Source organism: Brachyhypopomus gauderio, chromosome 7 (genome assembly GCF_052324685.1).
Source record: "Brachyhypopomus gauderio isolate BG-103 chromosome 7, BGAUD_0.2, whole genome shotgun sequence".
Classification (NCBI taxonomy): Eukaryota; Metazoa; Chordata; class Actinopteri; order Gymnotiformes; family Hypopomidae; genus Brachyhypopomus; species Brachyhypopomus gauderio.
This window is the reverse complement of record NC_135217.1, coordinates 978,366-995,845: the sequence shown is the minus strand read 5'-3', so window position 1 is coordinate 995,845 and position 17,480 is coordinate 978,366. Positions and strand designations below refer to the sequence as shown.

The following is a 17,480-nucleotide window of genomic DNA, read 5'->3' as shown; positions in this document are numbered from 1 at the left end:
TTCTGACATTTTCAACACCTCACTGGATCTAGCCAAAGTCCCAGCATGTTTAAAAACCCCAGATATCATCTCTAAACGACTACCGGCCTGTTGCACTAACTCCAATTATGATGAAGTGCTTTGAGAGGCTGATTAAGATGCACATCACCTCCAGACTACCCACCACATTTGACCCCTTCCAATTTGCCTAGCGACCAAACCGCTCCACAGAGGACGCCATCTCCTCTGCTCTTCACCTGAGCCTTGCACATCTGGAGGAGAACACCCAAGTGCGGATGCTGTTCCTGGACTTCAGTTCAGGAACTTGCTGCTAGACTTCCTCACTGAAAGATCACAGTCGGTAAGGGTTGGACAGAACATCTCCAGTGTCATCACCCTCAACACAGGAACCCCTCAAGGATGCGTACTGAGCCCCCTGCTGTTCACATTGAAGACACACGACTGTGTCCCTAGGTCTGACACTAACCACATCGTAAAGTTTGTATACCATAGAGATCATTCTGACCAGCTGTATCTCTGTGTGGTGTGGAGGCTGCAGTGCCTCTGACTGGAAGAATGTGAGGAGAGTGGTGAGGACAGTGGAGAAGATCATCGGGTCTTCTCTTCCACCCATCCAGGACCTCGCACCAGTGAGCTGCATATCACGAGCACACATCATCATCAGTGACCCCTCACATCCTCACTGTGGACTGTTCTCACTGCTGGCTTCTGGAAGAAGATTCAGGAGTATTCGATGCAGGACCACCAGGTTCTGTAACAGCTTTTTGCCTCAAGCCATTAGACTGTTGAACTCGACACCTTGGACGAGGTCAGGAAATTGCTGAGCTACATGCCATCTGTACACTACTGCCAAACTGATCAGACTATCTGCTTCCACAATGTCACTTTACTGATATTTATTCGTGCTGCTATTTTATTTTCTTTGTAGATATGTATATACATATAGATGTACATTATATATCTATACCACATATCCATATTTAAATATCTCTGCTGCTACACCTCTACATTTCTATATTTACACTTATTACATATTTGTGTAATCCTGTGATGCCATCCGTCACATTCTTGAAAACCTAAATCTTAAATCTGGGTTACTGAAAAATCTATTGATCTATTTTTATATCTAAATTCTATGTTACTATCAATAACTTTTCTCTGTATACTCTGTGCTAGCCTAAATGCAACAAAATTTTGTTCTGCGTACACCTGTGTACAATGAATGACAATAAAGCTTGTCTAAGTATAAGCAGCTAATGAAAACTGAGTTTGTGTTTGATGTTCCTGACTACAAACCAGTTCTTCCTATTTCACAGAATAAATAAATACTCTTTTTGCTGAATTAGGTGGAATAATTAAACTGTTTTTGTGTCTGCCTGTTCAAGTAAAATGTAAATTGTAACGTAACTTCAGATGTCTGCTGCCCCCTTGTGGCTAAAATCTCTAAACGTTTTTAATTTCCTATCAGTACTTTCGCCCCAATCTCGATGTAGAGGAATGCCACAGATGGAGAAGGTAAACACCACTGTTAAACACCAAACACGATAAGAACTTTAAGAAAACTTTAACTATTAAAAACAGCAAATTTATTCTCAGATTTAATATTTATGTAAATATCCTACCCAACCCCAAGAGTGACGCTCAAATGCTGCGACTGGAATAAAAGTGAAAGTGAAAGTACTTCAGTCTTTCTTCCTGCAGGTCAAAACAGAGACCGGATTGTACCATGTGAACATTTACTGTCCTACTGTATACTGTCCTACTATTCATGCTGTTATAAGACAAAGATCCGATTAGAGTCGCTCTGAAATGTCCACACAGTCTACTTGACCTAAAGCAGCAGATGTGTGTGAAGAACCGTGAAGGTAAGAGGAGTTAGCATCATGATAAAGGGCGCTCACAAACAAGACAAACACGATTAAACAATCCATCATATTACAGAAAATACTAACCCTCTCTCTCTCTCTCTGATTTTATTAGTTTGAACTTGTAGGAGATTAAGATGGCATCTGCGAGTATCAGTAAGTCACTTCCAGAGTTCATCAGTCCAGAACATCACTTCACTTACATTAATGTACAGGGGGGTTACAGTATCAAACACTGTTACACCAGTTTATTATTCTTCATGGAGATACATTGTGAAACTATTTCTGTGTGTTTATGTGTCTGAGGGAGTGTTGTATCCTACATATGAATTTCAACTTGGAGAGAAATCAGAGAACCATCATAATGATCTTAATCAGGAGATAAACATAATTTGTGTGAAATACCAAACCCACATGTTGATAATCCTGTTGTGTTCAGATAAATGAGGTTCAGTGTACAGGGGGTGAATGATGCTCATGTGGAGTGAAGGACTGATGGTTCATTTTAGTGGAACAAACAGTAACAGTTTCTCACTCTGACACATCTACACATCATGGTGTAAAGTGTAAATGCAGGAAAATGGACAGATCTGGATTAAAACTAGAGTCTAATAATCTGGACTAAATCACAGATTAGCTCAGTATCAGTCTGAAGTAAAACAATGAGACACTTTAACTACAAGAGAGAGGTGAAGAGATTAGTGTCAGTGTGACCTTTATGAGTTAGACCAGGAGTGGCCAACCCGCGGCTCTTTGACTGGTTTCATGGGTCTCCCCAGCCGGTCTGCACTCTCACCTGCAAATCAAATTAAATATATTTGTATAGCTCTTTTCACAACACATGTTGTCACAAAGCAGCTTTACAGGATTTACAAGTTATCATATGGGTCCAGATCCATAATGAGCAAGCCAAAGGCGACAGTGGCAAGGAAAAACTCCCTAGATGGTGGGGAATAGGAAGAAACCTTGGGAGGACCAAGACTCAAAAGGGTACCCATCCTCCATTGGGCGGCCCGTTAACACACAAATTACACAAAAAGAAAAACAAATTATACAGACAAATACACAAGTCACAAACAACTCACACAATCAGGCTAAGTACAAGGTAACTAAAATGAAAGTTCTGGGTGTTGATATTGTTAATGTAAATGTCTTGTGATGAACGCCAGGTTTTCATTCCGTGTCGGAGTGATGATACTGGTATTATACCTGCACAAACGGTCTGCGCTGTGGCCCGGTTACCTCATCAACTCTGAGGGCGACACACTGCTACATATTCGTGGTGCGCGGTTTGTTTACAAACCTAGCGAGCCGCTAACACTTTTAATACCTGCGTAGTGGAAAATGGGAGACTAGCGGCATGAGTTGATTGTGCTTTGAGTCTCGTTGGTGAGACACGGTCTTCTGTCACACATTTTGGAATAAACCACATACGAGGTGCAGCAAAGGCACCGCAGACGACTGAGGGAGGCTTCAAAACTACTGCTGCTGCTGTCTGTTCTCTTCTTCCTAAAGGTGAGCGCAGGTCAGTGGTGTTGTAACGAGTGTTGATAACGGAGTTGATCCACTTTTTACTTAGAAAACAGTTGCGTACATAACAGAGCTCGTAGTGTGCTCCAAACATGACAGTCATGAAGCATATCACGCCTTATGTTTATATCGAAGTTTGTGTTTGTTTTTTTTACTTAAGTTTTAAGTTTGAAAAGTTTTTATTTCGGTTATGTGCTCCACAATGAAAAAGAATATATATACACCAACAAACAAACAAAACATGAACACAACCTCAGTTATAAATAAACATGTCAGCAAAATACATATAACCGAAAAGGTATAGGTTGAAGCTTGTAGCTTATTTTACCCAGAGCCGTAGAAAGGTTTTAAAAGTGTTAGCGGGATTATGGATCTGGACCCATATGAATGACGTAATGAGCACCCCTGACCTATTGTGTGGAGATATGGGGAAATGCATATAAAACGAACACACATCCAATTTTCATGCTGCAGAAGGAAGTGTCGGTCGATCGCGAAGGAATGTGCGTAGATTGCGTCACATAAAATAGTAGTAGATGAATCGCACATCTGCACTGACGGTTGTATTTTGATTGACATTCACGGTAGCCAATCTGCAATCCACTCAACAAATTACGTTCGCCACCCCCCCCCCCCCCCCCCCCCCCCCGCTCAACAAATTATCTTTCCAGTTTTTTTAACAATATATCATGATCAATTGTGTCAAATGCTTTTTTTAGGTCTATAAAAACTCCAACTGTATATTCCTTATTGTCTATTGCTGTAGCTATGTCTTCTACTTGTTGCATTACTGCCATTGAAGTGGACCTATTTTCTCTAAAACCATATTGATGATCACTCAATAGGTTGTGCTTTTCTAGAAATCCATCGAGTCTATGAACAAATAGTTTTTCTAAAATTTTTGAAAACTGAGGTAGAAGAGAAACTGGTCTATAATTGGAAAATTGATGTCTGTCTGCAGTGACTGATTACAAATATGTGTAAAAGGTTTCACTATGCATTTTATAATGTTTTTCACCAATGTCATATCCATATCGTTATAATCAGCAGACTTTTTATTTTTACATTTATTAATGATTTCAAGTATTTCATTTTCTTCTGTTCCCCTGATAAAAATGGAGTGAGGGTTTTTAGTAATTATGTCATATGCTATTTCATCCTTTATTTTAGATTCCACAATCTCCCTTGCTAAATTATATCCTACATTAGCAAAATAATCATTAAATTCATTTGAAATTTCTTTTGCCTTATTTACAACCCTGGTGATGTGAACTATGACTCAGCACAACAAGAAGGTTTTACATTTCACTACACATTCTCAACAAGGCCTAAGACACACTGACTTAAATAAAACTGATAAGACACTATTATAAACATTTACATAAAAGTGGTATGAGTCTATTCTAAACATTTCCATGTAAACAGTGTGGTAGAAGAATCCACTTCAGGTGAGATGATTGCGAAGCAGAGACTCTGAATCAGCTTCAGCTCCCAGAGTCTTTACACACAGCTGCATACAAAGCAGGTGGGGACTGATGAAGACTTTTGATGACCTCAGATATTAATGGAGACTGAAGAGCTGAATGTTTCTGTAGATCCACAATAGCAGCAGATCTCCTCCAACAGAAAGATAAACCAGGACTGCAGCTCCTTTTCCACAGTTGCTGCACAGTAGTTTAAAATGACTTGGTGTGGAGGCCCAACTCCACTCTTCCATCACACTGCTGGATATCATGAAGAGAAGAATCCAGTGGGCCTCCTTCTCCACACCATACTGGAGTTAAACAGAGAGCAGGTGTGAACGCCAGGACTTAAACTGGTTTATAACAGCTCACCTATGATAGAGAAAGGGGCGGAGCATCTGGTGCTCCCCAAATCAAATGTTTGACTTGTAAAGCAGTTGTGGATACACTGTGTAGCTAATGAGGCCCTAACAGAGGATTCATGCTCTGGGCGTCTATGACAGGCCAGAATGTAAACTAATCTAAGATACCAGGAGAAGTGAGTCCTGATAACAGATTTATAGGACTTTCGAACCCATAGAGCTGTTTATCTGAACACACTCATATCTCACAGCTGTTTTGTAGCTATATGTTGCTGTAACTCTTAAGGTTTGGCCCCAGCACCATACCGCCACCAGTCACCAGAGGGCTAATCAAGCCAGATGAGCTACACCTGCTTATAAGCAGCTCAGACAAAGATACCAGTTGCTGAATTGTTGATGAGTTCTTACCCACATCTTCGTGTAGATGTTGTGGGACTTATTCTCAGGTCTCTTATTCTCTTTCTGTCCAGTCTCTCTCTCTCTGGTCTCGGGCATTTTCTCTACTCAACAAAAAGCTGTTGCTTTGAAACTGAAAAAGTTTGTTCTCCTCCCTCTTTGTTTCCTTTTGGCTTCTCGTTGTTGGGATGTTTATTTTTGTTTTTTGCACCACTGAGTGAGAGAGCCACCTTCCCCTGACTGTTGTAGGGAAGTGTAGTTCTGTTTCTCACTGAATGAGAGAGACAGTCCTTCCCCTGGCTGTTGTTGGGAAGTGTAGTTCTGTTGTTGGGAAGTGTAGTTTTGTTGTTGGTGTACAAAATACTGTTATTTATTTGTTCTGAGCCTTTAGTTATTGCATTTATTGGTGGGAGTTTCACCTGCATTTCTTATGTCCGACATTAGATGGCAGCGTTACTGCACCAATGTCCAGTTAGAATTTTATGTAACGTCACGAATTAGCAATATGTTACCGAGTGCCATTTCCACTATATCAGGGTGACGGTGTAACATGATCTCTTACCTTGCTATTAATCGTGTGCGTTCATTGAAAGTAAGTGCTATTATTTGTTACTGTTATTTGCTATTTGTTATTGTGCATCTATCTTACAGAGTTTTCTGTCTGATGAGCGTTTAAGTATGCCTTTCTAGTCGTTAAAAGAAGCAAACAACTAGCCCTGTAGCATTGTTCTGCGATGTATAATCTATCTATGGCTCACGTGGTTTGGCTAAATGTGTAGCATAATGCTTAAGCCATGTACTAGTCATGTTTTAACTATACATTTAGTTTACAATTCTGTCTAGTATATTGTAGACATTTATAAAGGAGTGTTAAGTGCAAGACTGGGCCAGCTCTCTCTCTCTCGTCATCTCAACTCACCTGGATGTATACAATTGCGATCCTAACCCGATCCTCTGTAGCGATTACAGCATAGCCTAACTAGTTCACAGTCCTCCTTACAATTTTTGGTCCTTCGAGCTGGATAAGAGTAACCACTACAGTCATTATGTCCAGGCCACATGAGAGAGATGTCAGAGGTGAAGACAGGCCATTGAGATCAAGGCATCCGCCACCTCATCTTCAGGACTATGAGGTTGATTACACCCCAAGTTGTCGCGTTCCAGATGATGAAAAGGCCTTGTCATCTGAAGTGCTTAGATGTCTCCTCAGCATGAGGGAAGAAAGTAATCAACTGCGTTGAGATGTCCAGCGTCTCACAGACATGATCCAACTATCTCCTGGTCAGGCATCTCAGTCTCAGTCACTGTCCAATAATGGAAAGGAGAATACATCTAACTCACCAGCCCCTACCGATAAGCAGACGCCATTCAGAGGTCACAGAGACCCACGTCTGCTAGTAGGTGCCCCGCCGGTGAGCAGTGATGCCCCTTCCTTCCCACAAGATCACCACCATGACACTATGGTAGACCTCGAGTGCCGCTTACAGGAAGCAGGATTAACAACTAGAGACGCAGCTTCTCAAGTAACCTCTAGAAGTTCATCTCCCTGTTCCCAGATTAGGCCTCAAGTTCTAGACATTGATGAGTGTCCAGAGACAGAGCTGACATGTCACAAAGACCGTACATTACGCAGTAAAGCTACTGTCGAATCAGGTGATAGCCAACGGCCACGTCCCAAAGCTGCATCCCGTTCCGATGTCAAGTATCATTCGCAATATGAGGATGATTACGATAGCTATGACAAGCCCTATCGCCACGACAATAGGAATGACCGCTCTTACAGTATTCCTCCACCTAAGGCAAGTCACTCATATTATAATGAGTATGAGCCCGCAAAGTCCTACCACATAAGTAGATCAAGAGCCCGCTGTGACAGCAGCTACTATGTCTATGAGAGAGGATACTCCCCAGATGACAGAGATCATACTGATGACCCTCGTACATCTTGTCATGGATATGACAGAGGGAGACGCATGGGAGGCAGATACTCATCTGACCAGCAGCATTATTTGCCACGCTATGATCCACCCTATAACAAAGCTACTATTCTACACTCCTATCACGGTCCCAAACCAACTATCCCTGATTTTAAATCTGAGGACCCACGTGAATTTGCTAGATTGAAATTAGCTCTGGACAACTTACTCCCGCATTATGCTCCAGAGCACTTCAAGTATCAAATACTCACAGATCATCTCAAGTATGAGGAAGCAATGCTCATAGCAGACTCCTACACTAACAGTCCATTCCCATTTACAGATACTATACGAGCACTCACAGAGATGTATGGTCAACCTCAACAGCTAGCACTGAAGAGAATTTCTGATCTAATGGATGGACCTAACATTCGGAACGGTGACGTTAGAGCTTTTAAATCATTTGCCCTTCAAGTTCGCGCATTAGTGGGAATGCTGCAACCCCTCGGACGCCAAGGATGGACCGAACTGAGGTGTGGCTCTCATGTCTCTCGCTTTTTAGCTAAGTTGCCACACGACCTAAGAGCACACTTCCACAGATTTGTGAATCCCATCAATACTCCAGTTCTAACCCTGCTTGACCTGGCCGACTGGCTTGAGTACGAAGTACGAGTTCAAGTTAGTGGTGACCAGCAGAGTAGTATGTTACTTAAGTTGAGTCGTGTCATCCTCCAGAGTGGCTCAAAAGTACTTGAGACCTATGCAATCCTGGATGATGGGTCAGAGCGCACAATTCTCCTACACGATGCTGCAGTTCACCTGGGCCTTCAAGGGAAGCCTGAAGACCTCACACTCTGTACCGTCCAGCAAGACGTCCGCACTGTTAAGGGAGCTACTGTTTCCTTCTCAGTTGCTCCTGTCTCCAACCTACCAAGTCTTATCATATACACAAGGCCTTTACTGCCAAGGAGCTGAACCTAGTCTGCCATACCTACCCAGTCGAAGCTCTACAGGAGAAATATCGCCACCTCCGGGACCTTCCTCTGCCAATTATGAAGGATGCACAGCCGTTATTGCTGATCGGGTCAGACTATCCCCATCTAATTACGCCAGTGGAACCAGTACGTCTCGGCCCACCAGGTGGACCTGCGGCAATTCATACCAGACTGGGATGGACATTACAAGGCCCTACAAGTCTCTTACGCCGACAAATGTCAGCACAGCAGTGTTTCTTCACTACCTGCTACAGTCCAGAAGCTGAGCTCCTAGGCCATGTGGCGAAGCTTTGGCAGTTATATACGTTACTGTGTAGGAGTGAAAAACTGATCACCAGGTCGAGGCAAGATGTAGAGGCAGTTCGTATATTAGAGGAGAAAACCACCAGAGTAATGGTCGATGATGTGAATAGGTACGCCACTCCACTACTATGGAAAGACAACCTCCCCCCTCTCCATGCTGCTACAGAAACAGTCCTGCCACAACTGCGTAGAATGGAGAGACAGCTAGGCAGAGACTCACAAAAGGCCGCGGTCTACTCCAAAGAAATTCACAAGCTCATTGAGTCTGGTTACGTCAAAGCTATATCCACAGCTAAGGCAAAGGAGAGCACCTATTCATGGTTCATTCCACACCACATTGTTGAGCACAATGGGAAGCACAGAATAGTCTTCAATTGCTCATTTAACCTCAACGGACAAAGCCTCAATGACCATCTTCTACCTGGACCTACGCTCGGAGCCAGCCTTCTGGGAGTCCTTCCCAGGTTCCGAGAATACCCAGTAGCTATCAGTAGTGATGTGAAGGGAATGTTCTATCAGGTTCGCTTACTAGACGAAGACAAACCCTTCCTTCGCTTTCTGTGGCGAGATATTAATGTAGACCAGGAGCCTACTATCTACGAGTGGCAAGTGCTTCCATTTGGCACCACGTGCAGTCCCTGTTGCGCTACCTTCGCACTACAGACTCATGTCCAGAGGCTCACCGCTCCAGAAGATGATGTTCGCCTGTCAGTAGAACGCTGCTTCTACATAGACAACTGTTTGCAGAGCCTCCAGTCAGAAGATCAGGCCAAACAGTTGGTGAGTCGACTGCACAGATTACTTCTAGAAGGTGGATTTGAACTGAGAGAGTGGGCCAGTAATGTTCCTGCTGTCATTGAGAACCTGCCTAATGACTCTAAGTCAAAGAGCAGTACGCTCTGGTTTACGCAGCAGTCAGCTGATCCTCAAGAGTGCACGCTTGGTCTGTTGTGGCAGTGTAAGTCAGACATACTCCGCTACAAGCAGCACTACAGTGAATGTCGCAAACTGACTATGCGTAACATCTATCGCGTTTTCGCCCAACAATATGATCCTCTGGGTTATATAATTCCATACACAACCAGAGCTAAGATCATAGTGCAGCGTCTCTGGGACAAGAAGAGAGGTTGGGACGATCCTAATCTCCCCGAAGATGTGCTTCAAACTTGGAGGACATGGGAACGAGAGCTTCTTCAGTTGTCTCAGATCACACTACTCAGATGCTACACTGATCACAACATAGATTCTAGCACCACCAGTCGGACCATCCATGTGTTCTGTTGTAGGTGCTGGCCAAATTTAATTAGTAATCAGTCTCATAAAATTACCTACGAAATGGTGGGAGTTCAGACCGTGTTAAATTTACCCAAATTTTATATAAACTCATTTAACTAAGGTCGCCACTAATTGTGGTCAACTCCCGTAGCCCAAATTGTTTGATTAACAAACTATAAATCTGAAGGTTACAGTTCAAATAATAGTTCTGGCTTCAGGTTGTAACAGAGAAACAACGACTCGAACGACAGCATTTAAACATAAAACATTTATTAATCACAAAGCATAATAGTTAAAAACCATCACAAACAAAAGGGGGCAACAGGGTAGGCTAGTGTGTGTGTGTGCGTGTGCGTGTGCGTGCGTGTGGATGTGTATTCGAGTGCGCTCGGATGCGCGTGCGTGGGTACGTGCGTGTGGACGTGCGTATAGGGGAGGAGATCCTTTAGACAAAGAGAAACTCGATGGCGCGAAAACCAAACCGAGCTCTCACTACGGTCACGAACACAACGCAAATTTACTCTAACTAAGTAAGGCACGGTTTTGTCAGTCACTATACAGCCCCAACGAGCGTAACGTGGGACACACGTTTAACAAGTACACGAGGAACTGGATATTAACTATGAAATAAAGGAATCAGTGTGAATAACCGAACAAGTTTAAACAGAATACCTATTTAAGCTTTGAACAGAATATCTCTTTAAGCCTTAAACAGAGTACGGTTTAACATGAACGGATTATAAACACCACTGCAAACAAGCCTTCACAAAATATCGGTCTAAGCACACAGAAAAGAGTAAACAAGATATTGTTCTAAGTCTGCCCAGATGCACAGTCTTACTTTGAGTTGTTCAGTCCGCGGCCCGCGCAGTAGGCCAGGTAGCCTCTTGAGGAGGACTCCTTCGTGGTACCTACACTGTGATGCCTCTGAACGTGCTTATGGATCTGTGGTGTACTTGCGTACTGACAGTGGTAATGGACGAGTTCAGGTGGCATTCCTAGTGGCTAGGTCCAGAGTTGCACCAAAGAAGCAATTATCCATACCTCGACTCGAGTTATGTGGAGCTTTAACTCCACAGCACAGTTAGCCTCAGTGTTGCTCAAAGAACTCACCATCCAGATCCAAGAAGTTGTATACTGGACAGATTCCATCACTGTGCTCCACTGGGTCCAATCTGACTCCTGCAGATTTAAAGTGTTTGTAGGTACGAGAGTCGCAGAGATACAGGAATTATCAGACATCAGATCTTGGCACTATGTTTGTTCATCCTCTAAACCAGCAGACGACATCACAAGAGGGAAAACGCTGTCCCAACTCACCGGAGTGAATCGCTGGAGCAATGGACCCCCCTTTCTCCTGCAGCCATCTGGTCAGTGGCCTAAGGCATCATTTGGTCAAACCACAGAAGGAACAGAGGAGCTGAAAGGCACAGTGTTTTGTGGTTTAATGACTGTTACAATGAATCCAGCTATCCCAGATGTTCAGCAGTTTAACACATTCTCTGAGCTACTGGAAGCTACTGCCAAAACGCTCCATGGCGTGGTTGGTGACATGTCTCTCACTGCAGATGACTATCACAATACTGAATTAGCACTCCTCAGAAATGCACAGATGGAGAGCTTCCCTGAAGAGGTGACATTACTCAAAGCTGGTAAGGCTCTCCCATCTACCAGCAGAGTACTTACACTAGCCCCTGAACATGATCAGACTTCCGGTTTGATCTGAGTTGGAGGTAGGCTCCGCAGATGTGACGATCTAAGCCCAGATGTGACGATCTAAGCCCAGATGTGATGATCTAAGCCCAGATGTGATGATCTAAGCCCAGATGTGCTGCATCCCATTCTCCTTTCCTCTGACCACCCAATATCCAGGCTCTTGATTCAGCATTATGACAACCAGCTACATCACCCTGGAGCAGAGCGGGTTTTTGCAGAACTGCGCAGGAAGTATTGGTTATTGAGAGGCAGGGAAGCGGTTAAGAAGTACCAACGTAACTGTGTGGATTGTAGGAAATGGAGAGGCAAACCTCAAGTCCCAAGAATGTCAGATTTACCTCCCTCCAGCTTGCGGCTTTTCAGACCCGCCTTCTATTCAACAGGAGTCGATTGTTTTGGCCCTATGCTAGTGAAGGTGGGACGACGCACTGAGAAAAGGTGGGGTATCCTGTATAAGTGCCTTACAACTCGAGCTGTTCATTTTGACTTGCTTCCAAACATGGACACAGACTCATTCCTATTGTTGCTCAGACGTTTCTTAACTCGCAGAGGAAAGCCTCACGAGATCCTCTCTGATCAGGGCACCAATTTCAAAGGAGGAGGCAAGGAGCTTCATGAAGCCTTCAGTGCCATGGAACCTGCAATCAAGGATCAGCTTGCTTCTCAAAAGATTCGCTTTCGTTTCAATCCCCCCAATGCTCCACACTTTGGCGGATCATGGGAGCGAGAGATAAGATCCGTTAAGAATGCCCTTCATACCACTCTCGGAGCTCAGACAGTGTCAGAAGAGGTGTTAAGGACCGTTCTCATCAAAGTAGAGGGCATACTCAACTCGAGATCTCTGGGCTATGTATCCTCTGACCTCGCCGACCCCGATTCAGTTACACCCAGTTGCCTGTTGATGGGGCAGCCAGATTCTTCCCTTCCACAAGTAATTTATTCAGAGTCTGAGTTGTTAGGTAAGAAAAGGTGGCGTCATTCTCAAGTTTTAGCAGATCATTTCTGGAAGAGCTACATCCACCACTTTCTGCCTACCTTACAAGCCCGACAGAAATGGTGCACAGAAAAGGATGACATTGCTGTGGGCTATCTCACAGAGTTTTCTCTCTGATGAGCGTTTAAGTATGCCTTTCTAGTCGTTAAAAGAAGCTAACAACTAGCCATGTAGCATTGTTCCGCGATGTATAATCTATCTATGGCTCACATGGTTTGGCTAAATGTGTAGCATAATGCTTAAGCAATGTACTAGTCATGTTTAACTATACGTTTAGTTTACAATTATGTCTAGTATATTGTAGACATTTATGTTTCTATTGTTCTTGTTATGCCTTACAGAAAAACCACACACACACGTACAACACACTCACACACAAATTCACCAATTCATATTTGGAGAATAAAGGAGTGTTAAGTGCAAGACTGGGCCAGCTCTCTCTCTCATCATCTCAACTCACCTGGATATATACACTTGCGATCCTAACCCGATCCTCTATAGCGATTACAACATAGCCTAACTAGTTCACAGTCCTCCTTACAGTTGGGATGCGTAGTTCTGTTGTTGGGAAGTGTAGTTTTGTTGTTGGGATGTGTAGTTCTGTTGTTGGGATGTGTAGTTCTGTTGTTGGGATGTGTAGTTCTGTTGTTGGGAAGTGTAGTTTTGTTGTTGGGAATTGTGGTTCTGTTGTTGTGAAGTGTAGTTCTGTTGTTGGGAAGTGTGGTTCTGTTGTTGTGAAGTGTAGTTCTGTTGTTGGGAAGTGTGGTTCTGTTGTTGTGAAGTGTAGTTCTGTTGTTGGGAAGTGTAGTTCTGTTGTTGCCCTTTTCCTTTTACCCTCTACCTTCTCCTGACTGGTCCCTGTTGCCCCTTTTGTTCTCACTCCCAGTTAAGACCACTCAGTGATTGGGTCCTATCTACCCCAAACCCTGTGGTGGCTCACCCAGTTCACCTCTGGCTAAACATCATGTTACAGGAACTGTTATTGATATTAATAGAGGACCATAGTACTGGGTATTAAGTATGAACATTACATATTTAATACATATATTGAATATAACCACTTCTATATGTGTTTAGGATGTTGTAGGTGTTTAATTGTGTAACTGAACATCTTCATGGAGCTGAAAGCAGAGGGTGACAGTGCAGCAGTGAAGGATGAAACATTACAGCCCACATGATTAGAGTCAGTATGGAGATTAGGGCTGCCACAAACGATTATTTTAATAGTCGACTAATCACCGATTAATTTTTACGATTAGTCGACTAGTCGGATTGTACGTTAATTGAATATAAAACATACACTAGAATGCAACTGCTATTATATAACCATCATTAGATTTAAGCTATAACTAAAAATAAAAACAGTTAAGATCATAGTTCATTAAACCTTTAATGAAATATGCAGCTTGTTGCAACAAACAATTATTAAAATAAGGATAAGGCACTGCCTTAAAAAACACAAAAATAAATAGGCCTACATTAATAAAGATTTTTTTTTAGGTTTTTCTTTCTTTCATTAGTCTCTGGCATCAAACTTCGCCACATTTAAATCGAATTAGGTAGGGACCTGAAACTAAGGAGTTATTCACAAAAATAAAGTTTTGGTCTCACTGACGTTACAGAAAATACACAAATGCATGCTAAGCAGGGCTCTCAAGTTTTGGATTCATGTCAGAGTGTGAGAGATGTTGACGGGGGGGGTGGCGAACGTTAATTGTTGAGCGGGGGGGGGGGGGGGGGGAACGCTTATTGTTGTTGAGCGGGGGGGGTGGGGGTGGGGGGGGTTTGTATTTCGCGATCGATCGCCAGTGGAGGGCGACATAGATATGAATCGGAGGTAAATAAACTAGATTTTTTTTTTCTCACCGTGTGAAATCGGAAGTGTGGCGTGTGAGCGTGTGAAGACGGTCAAGTGCGTGTGTCACACGCTCAATGCATGAGACTTGAGAGCCCTGGTGCTAAGGCTAATGAAACAAATCGCCATCACTAATGTTAACTACAGCTACAGCGATAAGCAGGGTGGCCAACTCTCACGCATTGAGAGTGAGACACACGCATTTGACCGTCTTCACACGCTCACACACCCGATTTCTCACGCCGAAAAAAAATCTAGTTTATTTACCTCTGATCCACATCTATGATTCAATGAGTTACTAGTTCGCTCTGGCGACAACCACTGGCAATCGATCGCGATATAATACTTAATTTGTGTCCATTTTACCCCCCCCAAAAGATCAAATCTCACTCCAAGTGATCTTGAAAAGTTGGCAACCCTGCGATAAGTAAGTACTAAGTTAACGCTCTGTTTATGGTAACTTTAGCAGCTAACTAGCAATTTAGATTACAGAGATGACGGTCCCTATTCGTCATTGTTGTCACAATTAGCCACAACATGCTTCAGGTACATGCTCGTACATCGCGGTTGTGCTGCCGTGGAAGGCAAGTTCTGCCTTGCAGATATTGCACGCGTTTCGGAACCCGACTACGGAAAATGATCCCGCACTTTTGAGTTCCGTAGCCGGGTAGCCACGATACCAGAGCCTGTCTGTATAACGTCCTGGGATGTCGTCAACTGTCTACCCCGGTTTCCACTACTGCGCATGTGCGTCAAGGACAGAAACGCAGACGCAGCAGGCGAAACTGTTGCAGCAGTTTGGAGAGGAAAAAAAACGACGCATCGACTAATAAATTAGTCGTCGACTATTTTAGTAGTCGACATAGTCGTGACTAGTCGACTAATCATGGCAGCCCTAATGGAGATCAGGAAGAGAGCAAGATGGGGAGAAGTTGTGTTAAAGTATTTATTGTGCTGTTTCATGAATAATGGCTCTGGGTGAACAGCAGTGGTGTGTAGTACTGAATAATGGCAGTGAATAGCATTGGTGTGTAGTACTGAATAATGACTGAGTGAACAGTAGTAGTGTGTAGTACTGAATAATGACTGAGTGGTCAGCATTGGTGTGTAGTACTGAATAATGACAGTGAACAGCGGTAGTGTGTAGTACTACTGAAAAATGACTCTGGGTGAACAGCAGTGGTGTATAGTACTGAATAATGACTGAGTGAACAGTAGTAGTGTGTAGTACTGAATAATGACTGAGTGGTCAGCATTGGTGTGTAGTACTGAATAATGACAGTGAACAGCGGTAGTGTGTAGTACTACTGAATAATGACTGAGTGAACAGCAGTAGTGTGTAGTACTGAATAATGACTCTGGGTGAACAGCAGTAGTGTGTAGTACTGAATAATGACTGAGTGAACAGTAGTGGTGTGTAGTACTGAATAATGATTGAGTGAACAGTAGTGGTGTGTAGTACTGAATAATGACTGACTAATCTAGACCTCAGTAAATTATGAATTGTAGAAAGAATATTTATATAAACCATGTTATAGAAGTAATGTTACCATGGTACCATGTATAACACCATATGAGACTGTTATACACTGTAGTTGTTCTGTGGAAGGCAGCAGGTGACACACGACCTCATGAATGAAAATCTCACACTGTTATTCACTTTTACAGTTTAGTAGACTAACATTAGAGCAGAGCAGACATAGTGGTGAGTATGAGAGAAGCAGGACTGTGGTGTTCTGTGGTGTTCTGTGATTCTCTGCATGAATAAACCTTCTATTCTGTAGATTAAATATATGTGGCCACACTGTGTGTCCAGAGTAGAGTACAGCTGAGCATCATGTCCATAGTGTAGTGAACACAACACACTGTGATTCTGGGAGAACATTTATCATACTGTCACCTGGTTTGTAAACAGAGTCACACAAACAGTTTTCACCCAGTTTGACACTGTGCTGCTAAGAATCAAAGTTTCTTCACAGATTTACCTGATTATCTCTAATCAGACACGCATGACAGTGTGATTCAGATAACTTGTAATGAGACATTTGTGTAAGAGTCATTTACTTTAATATAATGTTTAAATAACAGGAGTTTGATCACTCTCATTTGTATACTAGTCCATGAAGGACATGATTATATAATTATTATTAAAGAGCTAAAGTTACAGGTACATGTTATTCAACCTGAATGTTTCCCTCATTATTTACTTTGTTTCTGACTTTTTCCTGCTCAGAATCTCATTGGTGGAGTAACATCTTCATCTGGCAGGTAAGCACTGTGATGGTGGGGGAGGGAGGGAGGTTTGAGTGATCTAGTGGAGTTTTTTTTATGTGTGTGCGCGCGTGTGTGTGTGTGAGAGAATCAGTGGGCGTGTCTGGCTGAGACTGGTGCACCATGACAACCACACTATTCTAAGCACAGCACATTTCCTTAATAGGCTGTCAATCAATCAATCAATCAATCAAAGTTTATTTGTATAGCGCTTTTCACAACACATGTTGTCACAAAGCGCCTTACAGGATTTAAAAGGTTAACAATACTACGGGTCCAGAACCCTAATGAGCAAGCCAAGGGCGACAGTGGCGAGGAAAAACTCCCTAAGATAGTGGGGAATAGGAAGAAACCTCGGGAGAACCAAGACTCAAAAGGGGACCCATCCTCCATTGGGCGGCCCGTTAACACACAGATTACACAAAATACAGACAAATACACAAGTCACACACAAATCACACAATCAGACTAAGTAAAGGTAAAAATGAAAGTTCTGGGTTATGATATTGTCACTGTAAATGTCTGTTGATGAACGCCAG

At 43.0% G+C, this 17,480-nt stretch overlaps 1 protein-coding gene across 3 annotated transcripts in view; it reads left to right on the top strand.

Annotated features, from left to right (window-relative positions):
- The first annotated feature begins 1,703 nt into the window (after nt 1–1,703).
- Nucleotides 1,704–17,480, top strand: part of LOC143518411 (uncharacterized) — a 48,895-nt gene continuing 33,118 nt past the window's right edge. For 2 of the 3 annotated variants that reach the window (XM_077010888.1, XM_077010887.1), the window contains exons 1-3: nt 1,704–1,865; nt 1,981–2,021; nt 16,904–16,938. In XM_077010888.1, the coding sequence (XP_076867003.1) occupies nt 2,003–2,021; nt 16,904–16,938 (54 nt within the window). In that variant the 5' untranslated portion in view covers nt 1,704–1,865; nt 1,981–2,002. The remainder of the gene's footprint in view (nt 1,866–1,980; nt 2,022–16,903; nt 16,939–17,480) is intronic. The other variant, XM_077010890.1, reaches the window with a different exon arrangement.